At 40.4% G+C, this 16,986-nt stretch overlaps 3 protein-coding genes across 4 annotated transcripts; 2 read left to right on the plus strand and 1 right to left on the minus strand.

Annotated features, from left to right (window-relative positions):
• Positions 1-3,640, plus strand: LOC115745627 (L-Ala-D/L-amino acid epimerase). 2 transcript variants are annotated; one of them, XM_030681200.2, is made up of 7 exons: positions 2-668; positions 1,572-1,682; positions 1,854-2,070; positions 2,336-2,669; positions 2,836-2,897; positions 3,021-3,093; positions 3,222-3,640. In XM_030681200.2, coding segments are annotated over exons 1-7 (1,272 nt in total). In that variant the 5' UTR covers positions 2-194; the 3' UTR covers positions 3,223-3,640. The 2 variants fall into 2 exon arrangements, with proteins under 2 accessions (XP_030537052.1, XP_030537060.1); XM_030681192.2 differs by lacking the exon at positions 3,222-3,640 and having other exon boundaries at positions 1-668; positions 3,021-3,097.
• Positions 3,641-8,584: 4,944 nt separating this feature from the next.
• LOC115745702 (non-specific lipid-transfer protein 2-like) lies at positions 8,585-9,015 on the plus strand. The gene has a single exon (XM_030681270.2). It carries the CDS (start codon positions 8,690-8,692, stop codon positions 8,975-8,977), a length of 288 nt encoding a protein of 95 aa, XP_030537130.1. The 5' UTR covers positions 8,585-8,689; the 3' UTR covers positions 8,978-9,015.
• Positions 9,016-10,599: 1,584 nt separating this feature from the next.
• LOC115745645 lies at positions 10,600-15,238 on the minus strand. Its single transcript, XM_030681218.2, has 6 exons — positions 14,396-15,238; positions 13,888-14,099; positions 12,467-12,647; positions 12,292-12,377; positions 12,125-12,219; positions 10,600-10,876 (listed from the first exon to the last, which is right to left on the minus strand). The coding sequence occupies exons 1-6, from the start codon at positions 14,702-14,704 to the stop codon at positions 10,629-10,631; spliced, it is 1,131 nt and encodes a 376-aa protein (XP_030537078.1). The 5' UTR covers positions 14,705-15,238; the 3' UTR covers positions 10,600-10,628.
• Between the last annotated feature and the right edge of the window lie 1,748 nt (positions 15,239-16,986).

Raw genomic sequence — 16,986 nt, forward strand, 5'->3', positions numbered from 1 at the left:
CCTGAAACCAATAAAAAACAGTCAACCCCGCCTTTGTTTATGTTTCCCCTGTTTAACTGCTCAGATCTTTGATCCCCACCAGTAACAAAATCATCCAAAGGAACAGCTTAACAATGGCGGCTCTACACGCCCCTCCCTCCCCAACCCTCAAAACCGAATACCCACTTCGTTAGTACCCCTCAAAAACCTCCATCATGCTCGCGTCGAATCTCTCCCTCGCTCACTCGATCCATGGCCCAGTCACCCCCGCTCGAAACTCGCCGAAAGACCGGAACTTTTCCTTCCGAACACGCGCCCACTGCATCCCCATCGCGCCGCCGCCGCCGGCCCCGGTCGTGCTGGGGTTCGGCAGCCTGATGGAGACGTTCGCGGTCGAGGTGCAGAGGGCGGAGAGCAGGGCGCTGGACGTGCCGCTGGTCGCGCCGTTCACCATCGCGTCGTCGAGGCTGGAGAGGGTGACCAACGTGGCGGTGAGGGTGGAGCTGAGGAACGGCTGCGCGGGGTGGGGGGAGGCGCCGGTCCTGCCGTCCGTGACGGCGGAGGATCAGGGGACGGCGATGGAGAAGGCGAGGGAGGCCTGCGAGGCGTTGAAGAGGAGCCCCGCGATGGGGCTGGGGAGAGTTTTGAGAGAGATTGCGGGGATTCTTCCTGGACATGACTTCGCTTCTGTGAGTTCTTGAGATCGAGGTTTTAGGCTCAATTTGTTTTAGTTTGGTGATCTCTGTGATGCTTACTCTGTTAGAAAACGTAGAATGGTGTGTGCAAATCTCATATATGTGGGTCAATAGAACACGTAAAGTTCACCCATGAATGAGTGAGAAGGAGTGCGTGAATCGGACTCGAGACCTTTGCATCCCGATGTTTGTCTCCTTTTAAATTGGCCCTCTTTTTGTTTTTGCAGTGTTTGACTCTGCATTCAAGTTCACATCTTGGGCTGTGATTTCCATTTACTTACTGTTGTTTGCTACCGTGTGATTTCGCATTCACCTTGCCGTGAATTTTCATCAATGTGAATTCATATCTTTCTGGTTTTGGGGATGTGATGGATACATGGAGGCTCGTTTTAAAAATAGGTCGATTAACATATGTATAACTCTTTCAAGGAAGAGAAAAAATAGCAATGTTGATGGTTTTGAATTTGACTACATTTTGAGTATCTTGGAATGTTTTGGGTGGTTATTGATTTGAACTTTTTACATTTTATTCAGATTTAAGGTGGATCATAGGCATTATGTATATTGTTTTAAGTTCGTTTCAAACCTGTAGTGACATGGTCCGGTGAAGTTGAAAATAAAAAACAGCTTGCTTGTGGAAGAATCTTGCATTGAGATAATTGAATGAAATGATATAGAATGAAATAGTTAATCTATCTTTCCTTTATGTTCAATCAGGCGAGTTAAAATGTCAGAAGATGTTCGTTGTGTTTTCTGAAAATGTAATGGACTTGGTGGCTATGCGGTGTGTGCTTATGAGACTAGTTTTTCTACCAACTTGGGTATCTTAGTCACCAATTACCTAAAATTTACATTACTTATTGTTATTATCATGACATCATATATCTTCAATTGAAGGTTCGGGCAGGAGTTGAGATGGCATTGATTGATGCAGTTGCCAACAGCATCGGAACACCATTGTGGAAATTATTCGGTGGAGCTTCGAATACATTAACAACAGACATAACAGTTAAGTTTCTATCTTGATTATCAAATGGAAAGATAGTTCCTTAAAATGTATAATCTTGGCAATGCCACCTACTCCGTCTGTGTTTGAATTACATATCATAATGTCTTTGATTTTTAGTTTCTTTTTATTTATTTATTTTTTTCAATCAAGTTTGTCATCCACATTTGCAGATTCCGATTGTGTCACCAGCTGAAGCTGCTGACTTGGCTCTTAAATATCGTAAACAAGGTTTCCAGACTTTGAAGCTCAAGGTGGGCAAGGATCTCAAAGCAGATATTGAGGTTCTTCAAGCAATACGGGCTGTACACCCTACTTGTTCGTTTATTCTGGATGCTAATGAAGGGTACAAGTCTTCAGAAGCTATTCTAGTCCTCGATAAACTCAATGGTAAAGAATGTTATGGACGTGCAAAATCTATCTTTGTTATGCATGCGTCAAAGTGTCAGCAGATTGTGAAACTTCTCTTTCTTTCTTCTCCTTTCGCTCAAGTTAAAAAAAAAAAAAGGGAAGAAAAAGAGGGAGGGGGGGAGGTTGATACCTTGTTTCTGCTTAATGTGACAACCTGAATTTTCTTGCATTGCAAACACTTTTTTGTGTCATTCATTTACCTCCATCTAGTTTTCTTAACTCTTTCCTCCTCCATTCTTTACAGAGATGGGGGTTACTCCCATTCTCTTTGAGCAGCCAGTTCATAGAGATGATTGGGAAGGTCTTGGACATGTCAGTCGAATTGCTATAGGGAAATATGGGATTTCTGTTGCAGCTGATGAGAGCTGCCGAAGTTTAGATGATGTCGAGACAATCGTAAAAGGGAATTTGGCGAATGTCATTAACATAAAGCTCGCGAAACTCGGAGTGGTTGGGGCCCTTGATATTATCGAGTTTGCAAGAGCACATGGCTTGGACCTGATGATCGGTGGTATGGTTGAGACTAGGCTAGCCATGGGCTTCGCTGGCCACCTTGCTGCTGGCTTTGGTTGTTTCAAGTTAGTATTGCCATTTCTGCTGATACTGTTGCTAAGTAATTATTGTTTATCCGATACATAGTTCCTTAATGCATTAGATTCTTTTCATCTCAGAAAAGGTAATTTGAGTTATCATAATTTGCTATGGCGAAAGAAAAAGGACTAATATGTTCGACAATCTGTGCAGGTTCTTTGATCTTGATACTCCCTTACTGCTAGCAGAAGATCCAGTTTTTGGTGGCTACGAAGGTATTATGGACTGAGCTATTGACTTTGGTCGTCCACAGTCCTACTTTTGAGTTGTAACAGCCTGACGAATACCACTGGCAAACTTTTCTTTCTCTGACACCATCTTCTTGTTTCTGTTTCTAGTGTCTGGTGCCAATTACAGATTCAATAATGCCAGAGGCCATGGTGGCTTCCTTCATTGGGATAACATTGTCTGGTAAATCTTTTCGTTTCCCATCTTTTAATGTAGTATCGAAATGTACACCTTCTTTGATCTACTTGTCCATTTGACTAAGAATTTTCTGATGTTTCACATTATGCCATTATCTTATCTTTGAATCTCAGATTGGTAGAAAGTCGATTACTTCCACAACTCAAGTGTTTGGAAGTATCCTTTGTGGACTTTGGTTGCATTCAATCGGCTCATGCGATAGAAAAGTGGCCTCTGATGACATGGAAGCACTTGGCTCATTTGCTCAGGATAATTGGTTGCACTGTTAAGCCTTGCATTTTTCCAGCTAAATCATTGGCTAATAAATCAAGTGAGCCCAGGTGGTGCTTGTTATTGTGTGAATGGTTCTGGACTGGTCTGCTTGCGGATGTTTAGCCCAAAACCAAGGACCTAGATGAACTTTGATTACAACTCTCTTAGACAAATTTCTCTAGAGCTGTTGTCTCTCTGAACAGATCTTAATTACTTTCTGCGACAATGTAGACTTCGTGCTTATATCCCAAACTCTGTCTATCTGTTCTTTTCTTCAAAAGGTGATCTGGGTGCCTAAATGCTGCTTTGGAGATATGTGTGTGTGTGTGTGTGTGTGAGAAAGAGAGAGGGAGGGAGGGAGGGAGGGAGGGAGTTCTATCCATTCTATTCTTCAAAATGTGATCTGGGTACCTAAATGCTGTTTTGGATGTGTGTGTATGCGGGCGTGCGCGCGCGTGTGAGAGAGAGAGAGAGAGAGAGAGAGAGAGAGAGAGAGGTCTCTGAACAGATCTTAATTGCTTTCTGTGATGATGTAACTCCATGCTTATATGCCAAACTAGTTTATCTATTTTCATTTTCAAAATGTGATGTGGGGTGCCTAAATGATGCTTTGGAGATTTGATGTGTGTGTGTGAGAGAGAGAGAGAGAGAGGAGTTAGTTTTTTATTGTACTTGTTAATGAGCTGAGAAGCTATCAAATTTAGCACTGATACTCTGCTACAAATTCTCTCCCAAGTCCCCTGGCTACGATGTCATTGGGACAGAATGTTGCTTCAGGGTCGTCAGCACTGGAATCCTGAATCTTCTCGGTGAACTTGTCTGTCTATGTGAGAGTGAAAAAGCGGGAAAAGGGCCCATTTCAGTAGAAATCTTTGAACTTAAGACTATACTCGATCTTCAACTTAGACTATGGGGAACTGACTTATACAGATCAATTAAGGTAACCTGCACTAGATTATACTTATAGCTCTCTCTCTCTCTCTCTCCCTTTGTAATATGCAGGTGACAACTGGTGGCTTCAAGCACATCCTAGTTCACACAAGAAAAGGGAAAGGAATGAAGGGTTTGTAGGCTGTCTGATCGAATGTGATCTTGGGCAGCAGAAACCTTGTTTCTCGAGGAACATCAAATGACATTCAACTGGCCATTCTTCACTCTCTCTAAAAAAAAAGGCTGCTTTTCCTTATGGAGCTGCGCTTTTCTAAGGCACGCTCACATGATGATCAGCAATCACTCGAGAGTACATTCATACCTTCAGGCTTCCATGATAATGAAACCGGGTCCCTCTCTTCTTGAGATAGGTTTTGTAACCGTTTAATGCAATCGCTCGACTCTTTTACGAGACCGCGGGTTGTGCGATTACTCGAATCTTACGCGCGTTCCTCTCTACTTGCCAAAGGATTCTTGTTGGTCCTGAGCATCAGAGCCAATGAATCGTCTAGGACTCTCAGGCCTAACTCCCTAAAAAAAACTCCAATACCACATCATGGGGGTTTACAGGACATCCCAGTCATAGGGGTGTCAACGGGCCGAGTCGGCCCGAAAATAAACAGCATGTAGCTCGGCCCGGCCCGGCCCGAGCCCGAATTACATGTGCCCCAACTCTTCAGTTCCGGTTGGGTCGGGTCGGTTTCTTTTTTCCTTTTTTTTTTTTTTGAAATCAAAAGCACTTGACAAGCCCATTGAATGAAAGAATATAAAAAAATAAAAACGAAAAGAAAATAAACTAAAAAGAAAATATGGGTGTCAAAAAAGCCAAAGCCGGCCCGGCCCGACCAGGCCCAAGCCTTATGCGAACAGTACCGAAGCTCGGCCCGAAAAGCCTAAAAAATTAAGTGAATTTTCGGGCCAGGCCCGGTTAGGCTTTTTTACACCCCTACCCAGTCAGTTTTATGAAACCGCATGCTATGGCTCAAATCTATATTCAATCTTATTTCCGATAGGAGAGTCCAAGAGCCGAAAATATCAGTCTCAAATCTGTCTCCAACTTTTTTCTTTTATCTTGGCAAAAATCTCAAATTTTAGATCAATCTTAAATTTGTCTCAAACTTTTTTTAATCTTGGAAAAAATCCTAAACTTTAGGTTGTCTTAAATTTGTCTTGAACTTTTTTTTTTTGTCTACAAAAAAAGACCTCAAACTTTAGGTTCAGTTCTAAAAATGTCTTGAATCTTGCTTTGTCTAAAAAAAAATCACCAACTTTCGATTTATTCTCAAATCTACCTATTAAGGTCCAGTCCCAACGGGACGAGACATTTCCACGCCCATAACATATCCACATCAGCAAAGTAATATCGCGATAGGTGTGGATTGACATGATATTTTCACGCCGATAACAAATCCATCCCAAAAAAAAATTATCGGAATTCTTTAAAATGAAACCATTCTAGGATATGAAAATTAGGGACGACTAACGACGATTTCCGGACGGAAAGCTAATGGGGGTAGATTTGAGATAGAGTGAAAACTTATTTATAGTTGAGGAATTTTTTAGTGAATTAGGCCGTCCCGACGATGCAGAAGGATGAATTGAAAGATCACCAAGATGGTGACTACATCAGCAAAATAGTTTTGTGTGTGTGGAATCATTCGTTAACGTGAAGTGATCATGAGAACCCCACCACCACCATCATCGTCATCATCATGAGGAGCAAACCTTGACCGGTTCAATGATGGCTCGAGCTCTCTGCTGAACCTGAAAATCCAAGGCATGGAGATTAAAAAACAAAGGGGGATGGGAATCAATCACGACCCTCCTTCTTTATGCTTTGTGCCAGTGTAATCCATTAAAGCGCCGTGGGTAATTTCACTTTTAGCTTTGGACCCAAGTTGGTCCCAATGATGATGCGGTTTTAACATTTGTTTAACCCGAACACTGTTTTGCCTTAAGCAAAGCTGTGAATCATGTGTTGAGATTTCTGCTGTTCCTCAGCATTCTCGGAGTTAGATATATTTACATGTTACAAAGATTGAATTCGATCGGTGGCTTTGACTTTAAACTTTTTAGCTTTGTCAATTTAGTCCTAAACTTTTCAATATAGTCATTCTAATTTTCCAATGAAAATTGACTGAAAGGATTACACTGGAATTTCGCGCAAAAAGTTGAAGACTCGATTGACAGAATTAAAAAGTTTAGGACCACATTTATATTCGCACAATAATAGATTTATGAATTTATGACTAGAGAATTACCAAAAATACCCTAAATTTATTGTAATTGTACCAATTCGGACATAATTTTTTTTGCCATTTTTTTTGTCAATGAGTCTTAAACCATTTGCAATTGTGCCAATTAAGTCCACTTTTTCGCCGATGCTGATGTGGCGTTGTCGGCGCTTATGTGGATAATTTTAATAGATTTTAACATTTTTATTTTATTTCCTTTTTTTTCCCTACCTTTTTTCCTACTTTACTGCACTGTGGCCGGCAGCTCCACGTTCTTTTTTCTTATTTTTGTATCTTCCTTTTTTTTTTTTTTTTTTCGTACCCCACTGTACCGAGGCCGGCAGCTCTGGCGACCCTTGCCGGAGATCTCCGGCCACAGTATGGTGGGTACTAGGTAGGGAAAAGAAAAGAAAGAGAAAAAAGTGGGGAAAAAATTAAAATATTATTAAAAAATATCCACGTCGGCGTTGTCGGCCAAAGTGGACTAAATTGACATAATTACAAAAGGTTTAGGACTCAACGCTAGTAAAAAGAAAATCTTTAGGACTAAATTGACACAATTACAATATGTCTAGGATTTTTTGTTGTTGTAATTTTTCCCTTTACCACTAATTGGATAATTACGCACTCGCTGAACACGTAATTTAGACTTCACATTATTTCCGGGTGTTTATTTGGCACTTCTCTATTGTTTCTATTTTTACCCTCATGTCGCATCCATGGTTAGAACCTTGGTGCGTAAATTTAAATTGTATCTCAACCAAGAATCAAAGGCTCCATCATTGAAAGGAAAAGGAGATTAACAATACATAAATATAAATGTTAAAAAAAAAGGAGCTTTAGAATTTAGAATAAAAAAAACATTTTGCCAGAATATTTTGACCAAATAGAAAGCGTGATCCTAAAAGCGGCTTTCACCTCATACGGCATGAGATTGTGACGGCCCAACAAAGGCAGCATGTCATCTCATAAATCTCAAAAAATTTTGACTTGTGCTTTGCTCTATCGCAGCTTATAATAGCTTTATCAAAAATTGTTTCTTGGTCGCCATGTTCGTTCATCTTAAAAACCACACGGCCCGTATAATCCGCCGAGCAACGTGCCCCGTCATCTCGACGGTCCTTCCTTAGCGAAAGAGTCGTCTCGGCGTACATTATCGCGGGAAACGCGCGCCAGGCACTCGGTTAAAATCGAGAACGAGTTTAGTCGAGGACTTAATATGGGACTTTCGGTTAAGTCGCTGGCTATAAGCAAGCGTGTTGATGTCTATCCTCACATTGCTGAGATAACAGAGAATGAATCGATTGATTAGCAAATCTGCATGTCTGTGGGCCAACTAATGATGAGAACATGTTACATGATTGCTATGAAATTACAACACTACATCAGCATCACCGAAAGCAAACAGTTTGCTGCGAAAAGTGGCCTCCACATCTTTCTCTGCACAGTAATAAGTGCTAAATTAGTATATAAGTAATAAATTTATCATAAATTAATATTTTTTACCATCAAAAACCTCAAATTGATATGCCCGTGACAAATTTACCATCCGTAAGTTTTGATTAAATCGGATTAATATCACAAAAAAGCAGGTATACCTGTGACAAATAGAGGGTAAAAATCACAAACCGCTATCACATCACCTGTCAAGTGTTATCAAACTCAGCAATTTGACGATAAAATTTAACGGGAACTAATGGATGATAAATTTGGTACAAATATATCAATTTGAGATTTTTAGTTGTCAAAAAATTAATTTAAAGTAAATTTGTCACATGTATACTAGTTTGGAGTTTTTCGTAATAGTAACCCAAGTCATAATGATTCTGAAACTGTTTTTAAACCTTATCCGGCTCATTCTGAGGGAAGAAAAGGGCATCCTGAGCATGCTGATCCTCATTATGAGCAAGAATGATTAACCATATGCACTTTAGTGGCCCAGTCAAAGCATTGACTGATGAGGAACCAGGAAAAACTAGTGGCAGATCTCATTCCAGAGGGAGAAAATAAAAACCCTTTTTCCTTTTCACCTCCCCCATTTTGCCTTCTATAAATTCAAGCATCATCCAAACCCAAACGCATCACCCTGACCCAAGTACACACACAAACTCACTCCAGTTCTTTTCTCCTCACATCCTCCTAGAGCAACCAAAAACAGAGAAGCAATGAGGGCCCCGAGGGTCGCGCTCTGCGCTCTTCTGGCGGTGCTTCTCCTAGCGGAAGCGGAGGTGAGAGTGGAGGCTGCTGTGACGTGCAGGCCGATAGAGCTGAGCTCCTGCGTGAGCGCGATCACGTCCGCGACCCCTCCATCCACCCTGTGCTGCAGCAAGATCAAGGAGCAGAGGCCCTGCCTCTGCCAGTACCTCAGAAACCCAAACCTCAAGAAGTTTGTCAATTCCCCCAATGCCAGGAAAGTGGCCAGCACTTGTGGCACTCCCTTTCCCAAGTGCTGAGAAGTATCCATCCCCTCATGCCTAGAGCTTTCATTATCAATGCCGTTAGTCCTACTTCAGTAACTAAGAATTTTACCTGTGTCCTGATGCACCATTTTGTAATACTTTTAGGAGGGTTTTAAGTCCTTTGCTGCATGTGCTTATGTTGCTATATATGATGTGAAGGCACTGGATGAGAGATGAAAATGGTACGTGGGTCATTGCCTCACTTACCACACGATACTCATTTCCAGGCTTATTCTCATGTATCTTGGATGTACTAATAGTAGTAGGCATAGTCTGGCTCAAAGCATGTTGTCTTTCAGCTGTTAAGCGTCTTCTCTTGTAAGCAAAAATGCAAGCAATATCTATGGATGTTCAGCCTCTCAATGCTACAAGCAGAAGATGTAATGCAACGAATTCCCGTCATCGAGCTCTAGCTTCGGCAATCACTGCCATTTATCTGTACCATCACTACGTGCAATCACTACAATTAAAAACCTATCAGCAAACAACTCATCAGCATCAATGACGCTCACCATCCCCAGAAAACTCGAATCTTTCTTATCAATTGATGAGACTTGCTAACTTTCCGGGAGGACAGGTACAAATGTAGGTTGCAACCAGTCACACACCTCAACCATACTCTTCAAGTTCTCATCTGAATCTACAAGAGCTACCTCCTTAGACATGCTTCCTGTTTGGAAGGGACACGGATGATCCGATCTGCAAGGACGATGAGTTGGGAACGCTTACCTAGCCAACATTTACATCCAGCCAAACCTCAAGGATCTAAACTATCTATAAACTCGGCCCTTTTTTTCGCCCATGCAGATTCACTCTGGTAATTTACGAAAACAAACCCTTTCCAAAACTTTCATGTTTTTTTGAAGCACAATTTCAACAAGGGATAGTAAACCTGTGGCGTACAAGAGACAACTGAAGCCATGTCTTTTTCACTCCAATCGTGGGGCGGCTTTCTTTTAGACTATTGATCTCACGCAGACATAAAATCCACTCTTCAAGGGCCAATCCATCACGAGCAACCACGAAAAGCAGTAAACTAACAAACATTGCGCTACTGGACGGAAACGAGCCTGAAAATAACTAAAGGAACCAAACATTCTTATTTTCTTGCCTATCAATCAACCAAAAAGTAACATGGAACACCAAAGTCTAATTCTTTTAGCCTGTCCAGCAACTAAATCAAACTCCCCGAGTGAACTACACCATATGGTTTTTCCTCTGTTATGATGAGATTGTCATTATGCAGGTAAGTAGCAAGTCTAGTAAGATATCTCTACCAGAAGAAGGAAAGGGGAGATCGACAGTCAACAGTCACTTTTAGCCCAATTTACAACTTTGTCACTCTTACGATGGGCTTCTCTTCCACATGTATCTTCCGGCCCCAATCAAGATCCTCACCTTCTGTAGAAAGTTCTCTGTTTTCATACTTGCACCCTTTTCTGATTCTTTTCTTGCCTCCATTTTGGGAGAACCCAGTTTTCTGTTCTTTGTCACAAATGCAACAGCTAACCATTTCAACAAAAGTTCCTCCAAGAGCAAGATAGCTACTCCCCAAAATTCGAGTACAGTTTTGTTCATCATATGCTTCCTTTGTGCATGCAGAGAAGATTTCTTTTATTAAAACGATGAGACTGCCCTTGTATCATCACCTGGCATACATGCCATGGGAAGCAAAGAACTGGAAGTCCGGGTGATTCACCCCACGGTGTCTCAGCCAATCTTCTGCAGCCGGCGTGAGGGAATTCGCCATTAGACTCTCACTGACCCCGTTTTGTGTCCACATGGACCGTTTAAACTTGTACGAAGCCATCCCGAAAACTGTTAAGCGTATCTTTGGGACACCATCCGTTTCATTGGGATAGACAACAACTGGAGAACGGGTACCTCCACTACCTGCAAATGATTCAGACTTTGCTTCATATGATGCAAAGACATCTAAAATTAACAGATAAAGGATACAATTTATTTGCATCATCCAGAGATACAGTTCACTGACAAATTAGCATATAACCAAATGCCCTCACTTTCAAAAGATTGATGGAAGATCTCATAAGAGATCATGTGCACATTAATGTGATGTAGCAAGGGGAAAATATTAGAAAAGGGGAAAATATTAGAAATGTTGAAGTGTTCATAAATAAATACAACTCAAATAGTTACCGGAGGAGATAAGAGCAATTACTTTAAAAATGTTTAGATCATATGGGATGAGAAAAGTCAGGGACCCCCTACAGGAAGTAATTCTTTTCTCCAGCAAGATCCTTTTTAGCTAAAAAGCTGAATCGAATTTCGCTGAGAGTATAACAGTGCAAAAACTTGCATATGCTTAAAGTATCTATAGGGAACAGAATATGTTAGTCAGATGCACACATCGGTCAGAAAGGCCACTTTGATATGCAACATCCAGTACAGTAGAGACCATTTCGATACTATCTGATGGCTTCTAGATCAATAAGATGCCACCAGGACTTCCCATGAGAACACCCTACACTCTTCACGGTAAGGGATAGCAACAAATTCGACATCTTCTACAATCACCTAACAGCACCTCAGACGTAATGCCTGAAAGAATTGGATTTCCACAGTTCCCTCTCTCTTGTTTACTAGAAGCAGTATTATACCCTCACTACGCCATCAGGCATTACCATCAATTAACATCACAAAATTGCTCATGTAAGATTATAATCTATCTTTAAGTAACTTCGAATTGCAAGGTAGTTCTCTGGACTTCTATCTCAGCGTCAGTCTTCTACCCCATTCAATTTATCAGTCCACGTCACCTAGGATGTTACCTTTGACTTTAGTTTTTACTGTTCATTTGAGGTACTAGATCATTGTGATCCTACAATAACTAGCAACTAATAGAAAAAGGAATGCTATAGGAAGAGGAGCTCAGACACAACTCTGATGTGGAATGGAATAGAAGGGGAAAGAGCGGAACTTATGAGGAATATATCGGCAGCATTGAGACTAAGTCGGCAAAAGCCACTCTCCCTATGTATTATAACTGGTTCGTGTCTCACCATTCCTTTCTCCATCACATGTAAACAGGTATTTATGTATGCATATGCACGCACCCGTGGCAAATTTGTACTAGTAGGCACAGGTATATAAATAATAATGGTCATCACGTACAAGTACCTTCAATAGGGGTGGTCGAAAGGGAGTGATAAGTAAGAAAGCAAGCATCCAAATCTTTGAGTGTTGGACCAGTCGGTATCCGATATATTGGGTACCTATCATACCAGAAAAGTTAATAAAAACCCCGAACACCATGACGCTTTGACAGGAAAATTCTGAAATCTCACCATGCTACAGAGATCCAACTTGATGGCAGCAAATCACAGCTTCTGAAAGTCTTCAGATCTGGAAATTGACGTGCAAGATCCATCACCTAACAGAGAACAAGGACAAATAGATGAAGAGTCAGATTGGAGATCGGGCCAGGGCTTAACTTTGAAAATATTCAAAAGATCTACTAACCTTGTCTGCCAATGGTTCACGCCTATAAGGAGGATCTCGCTCCAAATATTCAAACAGCAGGCAACCTCTAGAGTTGCCAGTGTCACCATCATCACTAGAAAAGCCTTCCATTCCTGAACTGCTTCCATCACTACTACTCGAGTCCCTGTAGTAATCACCATCACTGTCCTCACCAGCTGACCTACAATTTAGGAACTTTACCAATGTAAACATACATGATATAAGATAAGGAGCAATAAGGGGAAAAACCATATAGTGGAGCAGGAACAAAGGGAACAGAATAAATAATCTGGTAGCGGAGCCAAATTGAAAACCAAGCACTAAAACTCACTGTGTTAATTGATAATACAAACAACGTATGCAACCAATGTGAGCACGTGCTCACTTGTACATAGTACATACATTTGAATGTGGGTCTCTAGAAAGTGGTGTATACCTTTGCACATATACTTCTCTAACCTTAGTACTTATTAAACAAGTATGTGCTCACGTACATTCCCAGGTGTAAGTTGACAACTATGGATATACATACAACACCAAATCATTTACCAACCTCATAAGCACTCGCAGCGGAACGTCATGAAGTTGAAACATCTGATAGGATGGGCTATAAAGAAATTCCTTTGTCGATAATAAGTTTACCATATAATCCATAGTCGCTATCAGATGCGAACAATTCTGTCTACTTTTTACATCACTTCATTAAGAGCATTAAAAGAGGAAAAGCAAACACATATATGTCATCTTCCATGATTCAGTACAAATCTAACTTCTATTGAGTAGCCACACGGTGATAAGCTAAAGAAGGGAACAGAAATGGGGTTATCATAGAAATAGCCATAAGGTCACAGAATGAGACGAGTCCCCCATTTTGTAACATCTTTTTTTTTTTTTCTCTTTTTGTTGCACATATTGTACCATCTTAAGTGGGAGACCTAAGCATTTGCAACCACTAAAAATGTTACAAAATGGCTGCGAATGCCTAGGTCTCCCACTTAAGATGGTACAATATGTGCAAAAAAAAACAGGATGTTACAAAATGGGGGACTTGTGCACTAATTAAATGTAACATTCAAAATCATTTGCACCTCCACAACCAGCCATTAAACAAACAAGAGGTAAAGCTCCCACACTAGTGAGAAAAACAAACTTTAGGAGGCAGACGAGTGAAAAGCATAGCTTAACACTATTAATTGCCGGAGAGAGAGAGAGACAGCAACATACAATATGCTCCAATGAGCTAGATAAATGAGACCCAAACACATGGTGGAAATCAAGTGAGAGAAAATGAAAAACTGAGCTGCCAAGTCAACAGACAACACATTGGAAAGAAAAATTAACTAACATCAAACAACAGATCAAATAGGGAGATGGTGGAGCTTGCTATAACACATTCAATCAAACTCGAAGCATATGAATACCTCGACTTAGCATTTGGATTTGTAGATGGACCATACAGTTGAATGCCCGATAAGTATGGGACATAGTATTGAACAACAGAATCTCTGCCATCTAATAGCAAAGGCACTCCTGCGCCATACGCACTCCATTCCTTGAATGAATTCCACAGATCACCCAAAGTGAAGTAAGGCTGGAACTCGTCATCACAAGTCCTCCACCCCCTCATTATCGTCTACAGCGCAAACATACAACAAGCATATCAATTAAATTTTTTTCTAAATACCAACAGAAATGAACTAAAACAATCATTTAATTGCTTAGACAAAATGGACTATAATCCCATCTCAGCTAGGCCACCTAGCTCAACACAGCAATAAAGCTGCTCAGATCACCAAAACCGTCATCCTATCGACACATCATATAGAAAAAGCAATTATAAGTTATGGACAAACTCTTATTTTTTCCCTTAAAAATCTCTTAATGTTTTCGACAAGCTGAACAACGGTGAATAGACATCGATTTACAAACCTTGGGGAAATACTGAGCTTGGACTGAAGGAGTGGTTGAGTCCAAGAATCTGTCGAGATTACTGCGAGAGACCACCGAGCTCTTATCCACCGCATTCGCCGCCTCCACAGAATCCCCATTCTCAGAAGCTAAAGGCTTCCTCTTCGAATCAGGGCTTTCACTATCATCATTCCTACTTTCACTCTCATCATTCCTACTCCAGACGGCCGATTGTCTCTGCATCTGATTCTGGTTCTTCCTCGCCTTCACGGGGACGTAAAACCGGTCCTCGCCGCGAACTCTCCCGAATGGCAATCCAGTTCTCAACATTTTCCTCCCCCCAGGCAAGAAAATCAAAGAACAAGAAAATAAACGGAAAAAAAAAAAAAACAAAGGTCACTTTCCTCGCCTTTCTCTCAAGTCCTCAATCAAGAGAGGCTCGAAAGCAGAACAACCCACGCGCCAAGTTTCGAAATTTCTCCCACTCTATTTCAGTTTACTGTGCACTCTCGGATTCTCTTTCTACCAATTACTATTCAGGGTCGACGAATGTCGTTCCCCAGCGCCCGGATGAAGCGGAAAGAAGGACACCCAGAACAGAAGCCACGCGAGAAACCCAACAGAGATCAGCGATCGTCGAACCGATCGGATCCCCGAGAAGAGCAAGCCCAAGAACCCGGAGAGACTGTGAATAGCTCAAGGGACCAGGATTCGATTGGAAGCAAAGACCAGATCCGCAGGAGCGAACAGAGAGCCGTGCGAAGGAGGACACAGAGGGAGGACTGAGGCTTGAAGAGAGAGAGAGAGGAAGGTTGGGAGGAAGGTTGGGAGGAGTGAATTATAGGTGAAGAACAAGGAGGAGGCACAAGCACAACACCAACACAAAAAAGGGGCCCACTCTCTCTGGTTTCCCTGGGTTTTAGTGTTCCAAATTTTATTTCATCATTTTCCAATTTTTTTTTCCTTTTTTTTTTTCAAGCAACTTATCTTTAATTGGGAAAGAAAATTAGGATGGGAAATTTTGTTCCAGAATAAATATTAAAAAAAAAGAGAAATTTATTTTGATAAAGTCACTTAATATTTCTATTCTCGAAAATAAAAGTTATTTTCGAAAATCCCTTTCGGAAAAAAAATATTATTAAGCAGGCCTTAAGATGATTATTAATTTAATTATTTGAATTAGGAAGATGAGGTGATTAAGCTGTGATGGGATGGGATTGGTGAATGAGTTAAATCAGAAAAGGGGGAAGGAAAAATGCTGCTCAGCGATTGGTGGGTTTGGTTGTGGGTTCGGATTGAGGAGGTGCCAGCGGCACGTGCGAGTCACGAGAGGTGCGGGACCCACGCGCAGCGCGTCCTCGTTATTTTCTCAATTCCTAATTTCTTTTATTTTATTTTATTTTTATTTTTTTGGAAGGAGGAGGAAAAGGTTGCGCACGTAATGATGGCACGAGGACGAGGAAGAAGGAAATGTATCGTCAAATAGCAAGATGAAAAAGTCAACGAATGGGGCTAACTTTGACCCGCAAGCTTTTTCCTAAATTTTCATTTAATTTGAATCGGTGAGTTTTTCAAGGTGCATTGATTTCGGTACTTGAATAAAGATACATTATTATTTTAGCGCGCTAACTTTTCGTATAATTTGTATTTAATATTTGATATAATTCACTAGAAGTTATAAAACTTGTCTCGAAATGTCCAATCAAATCCTAAAACTTGCAAAAAGTGCAATCGAATCCTAAGATTTGTAAAAATGGCGCTGTCGAGTCATTCTGTTAACTTTGTCTAATTTAGCTAGTGAAAAATACTGACATGGCATTTTTTAATATTTTTCCTCTCCTACGTGGCAATGACGTGGTTAAAACGACGTCATTTTAGTTCAAATTTGATTTTTAATATAATATATAAGATAAGTTTTAAATTAAAAAACAGAAGCGGAAGCAAAAGCAGATTCTATTCTCTTTGCCGATGGTTATGCTTCTATTTTTTTAATTTACTTATTTTAAATTAAATACATAAATTTATATTTAAAATATTTTTTGAACCAAAACGACGTCGTTTTAGCCACATCATCGCCATGTAGGAGAGGAAAAATATTAAAAAATGCCATGTCAGCATTTTTTACTAGCCAAATTAGACGAAGTTAACAGAATGACTCGATTGCGTCATATTGACAAGTCTTATGACTGGATTATAGTTTTGTGACAAGATTTAGAATTTCTAAGGAACATATCACTTAATATTTTAGAAAATTGAAAATTGCACAAAAAGTGTATTGGATAAACAATTGAATCACTCAGTGCCACATACTTTGGGAATCATCAGTATCTCATGATTTCTTTCCATCTATGGAGTTGCCATGGTCAGTATTTATAAACCCAATATTAATTGCTAATTTTTTTTTTGTAGCTCCTTATTTTCTGGACAATTTCTAATTTCAATTTTGTCAACCCATTTGCTAATTTTCCTTTCCTTTTCTTTTTTACTACTTCTCACTACATTTCTTACTTTTTTGGCAATGCCATATAACATGTGGTGATATATCTTCATAACGGGCTTCATATCTTAGTAACTCAAACTTAAACGGCCACCTAAATTGAACCGAATTTTTT

This window comes from Rhodamnia argentea, chromosome 6, assembly GCF_020921035.1.
Source record: "Rhodamnia argentea isolate NSW1041297 chromosome 6, ASM2092103v1, whole genome shotgun sequence".
Taxonomy (NCBI): Eukaryota; Viridiplantae; Streptophyta; class Magnoliopsida; order Myrtales; family Myrtaceae; genus Rhodamnia; species Rhodamnia argentea.

Coding starts and splice junctions, on each gene's coding strand:
- LOC115745627 (XM_030681192.2), top strand. CDS start 195: ATGCTCGCGTCGAATCTCTCCCTCGCTCACTCGATCCATGGCCCAGTC. Junction 2,071..2,335: donor AGTCCTCGATAAACTCAATG/GTAAAGAATGTT, acceptor CATTCTTTACAG/AGATGGGGGTTACTCCCATT. Junction 2,670..2,835: donor GCTGGCTTTGGTTGTTTCAA/GTTAGTATTGCC, acceptor CAATCTGTGCAG/GTTCTTTGATCTTGATACTC.
- LOC115745702 (XM_030681270.2), top strand. CDS start 8,690: ATGAGGGCCCCGAGGGTCGCGCTCTGCGCTCTTCTGGCGGTGCTTCTC.
- LOC115745645 (XM_030681218.2), bottom strand. CDS start 14,704: ATGTTGAGAACTGGATTGCCATTCGGGAGAGTTCGCGGCGAGGACCGG. Junction 12,220..12,291: donor AGTTGGATCTCTGTAGCATG/GTGAGATTTCAG, acceptor CTGGTATGATAG/GTACCCAATATATCGGATAC. Junction 10,877..12,124: donor TTCGACCACCCCTATTGAAG/GTACTTGTACGT, acceptor AATCATTTGCAG/GTAGTGGAGGTACCCGTTCT.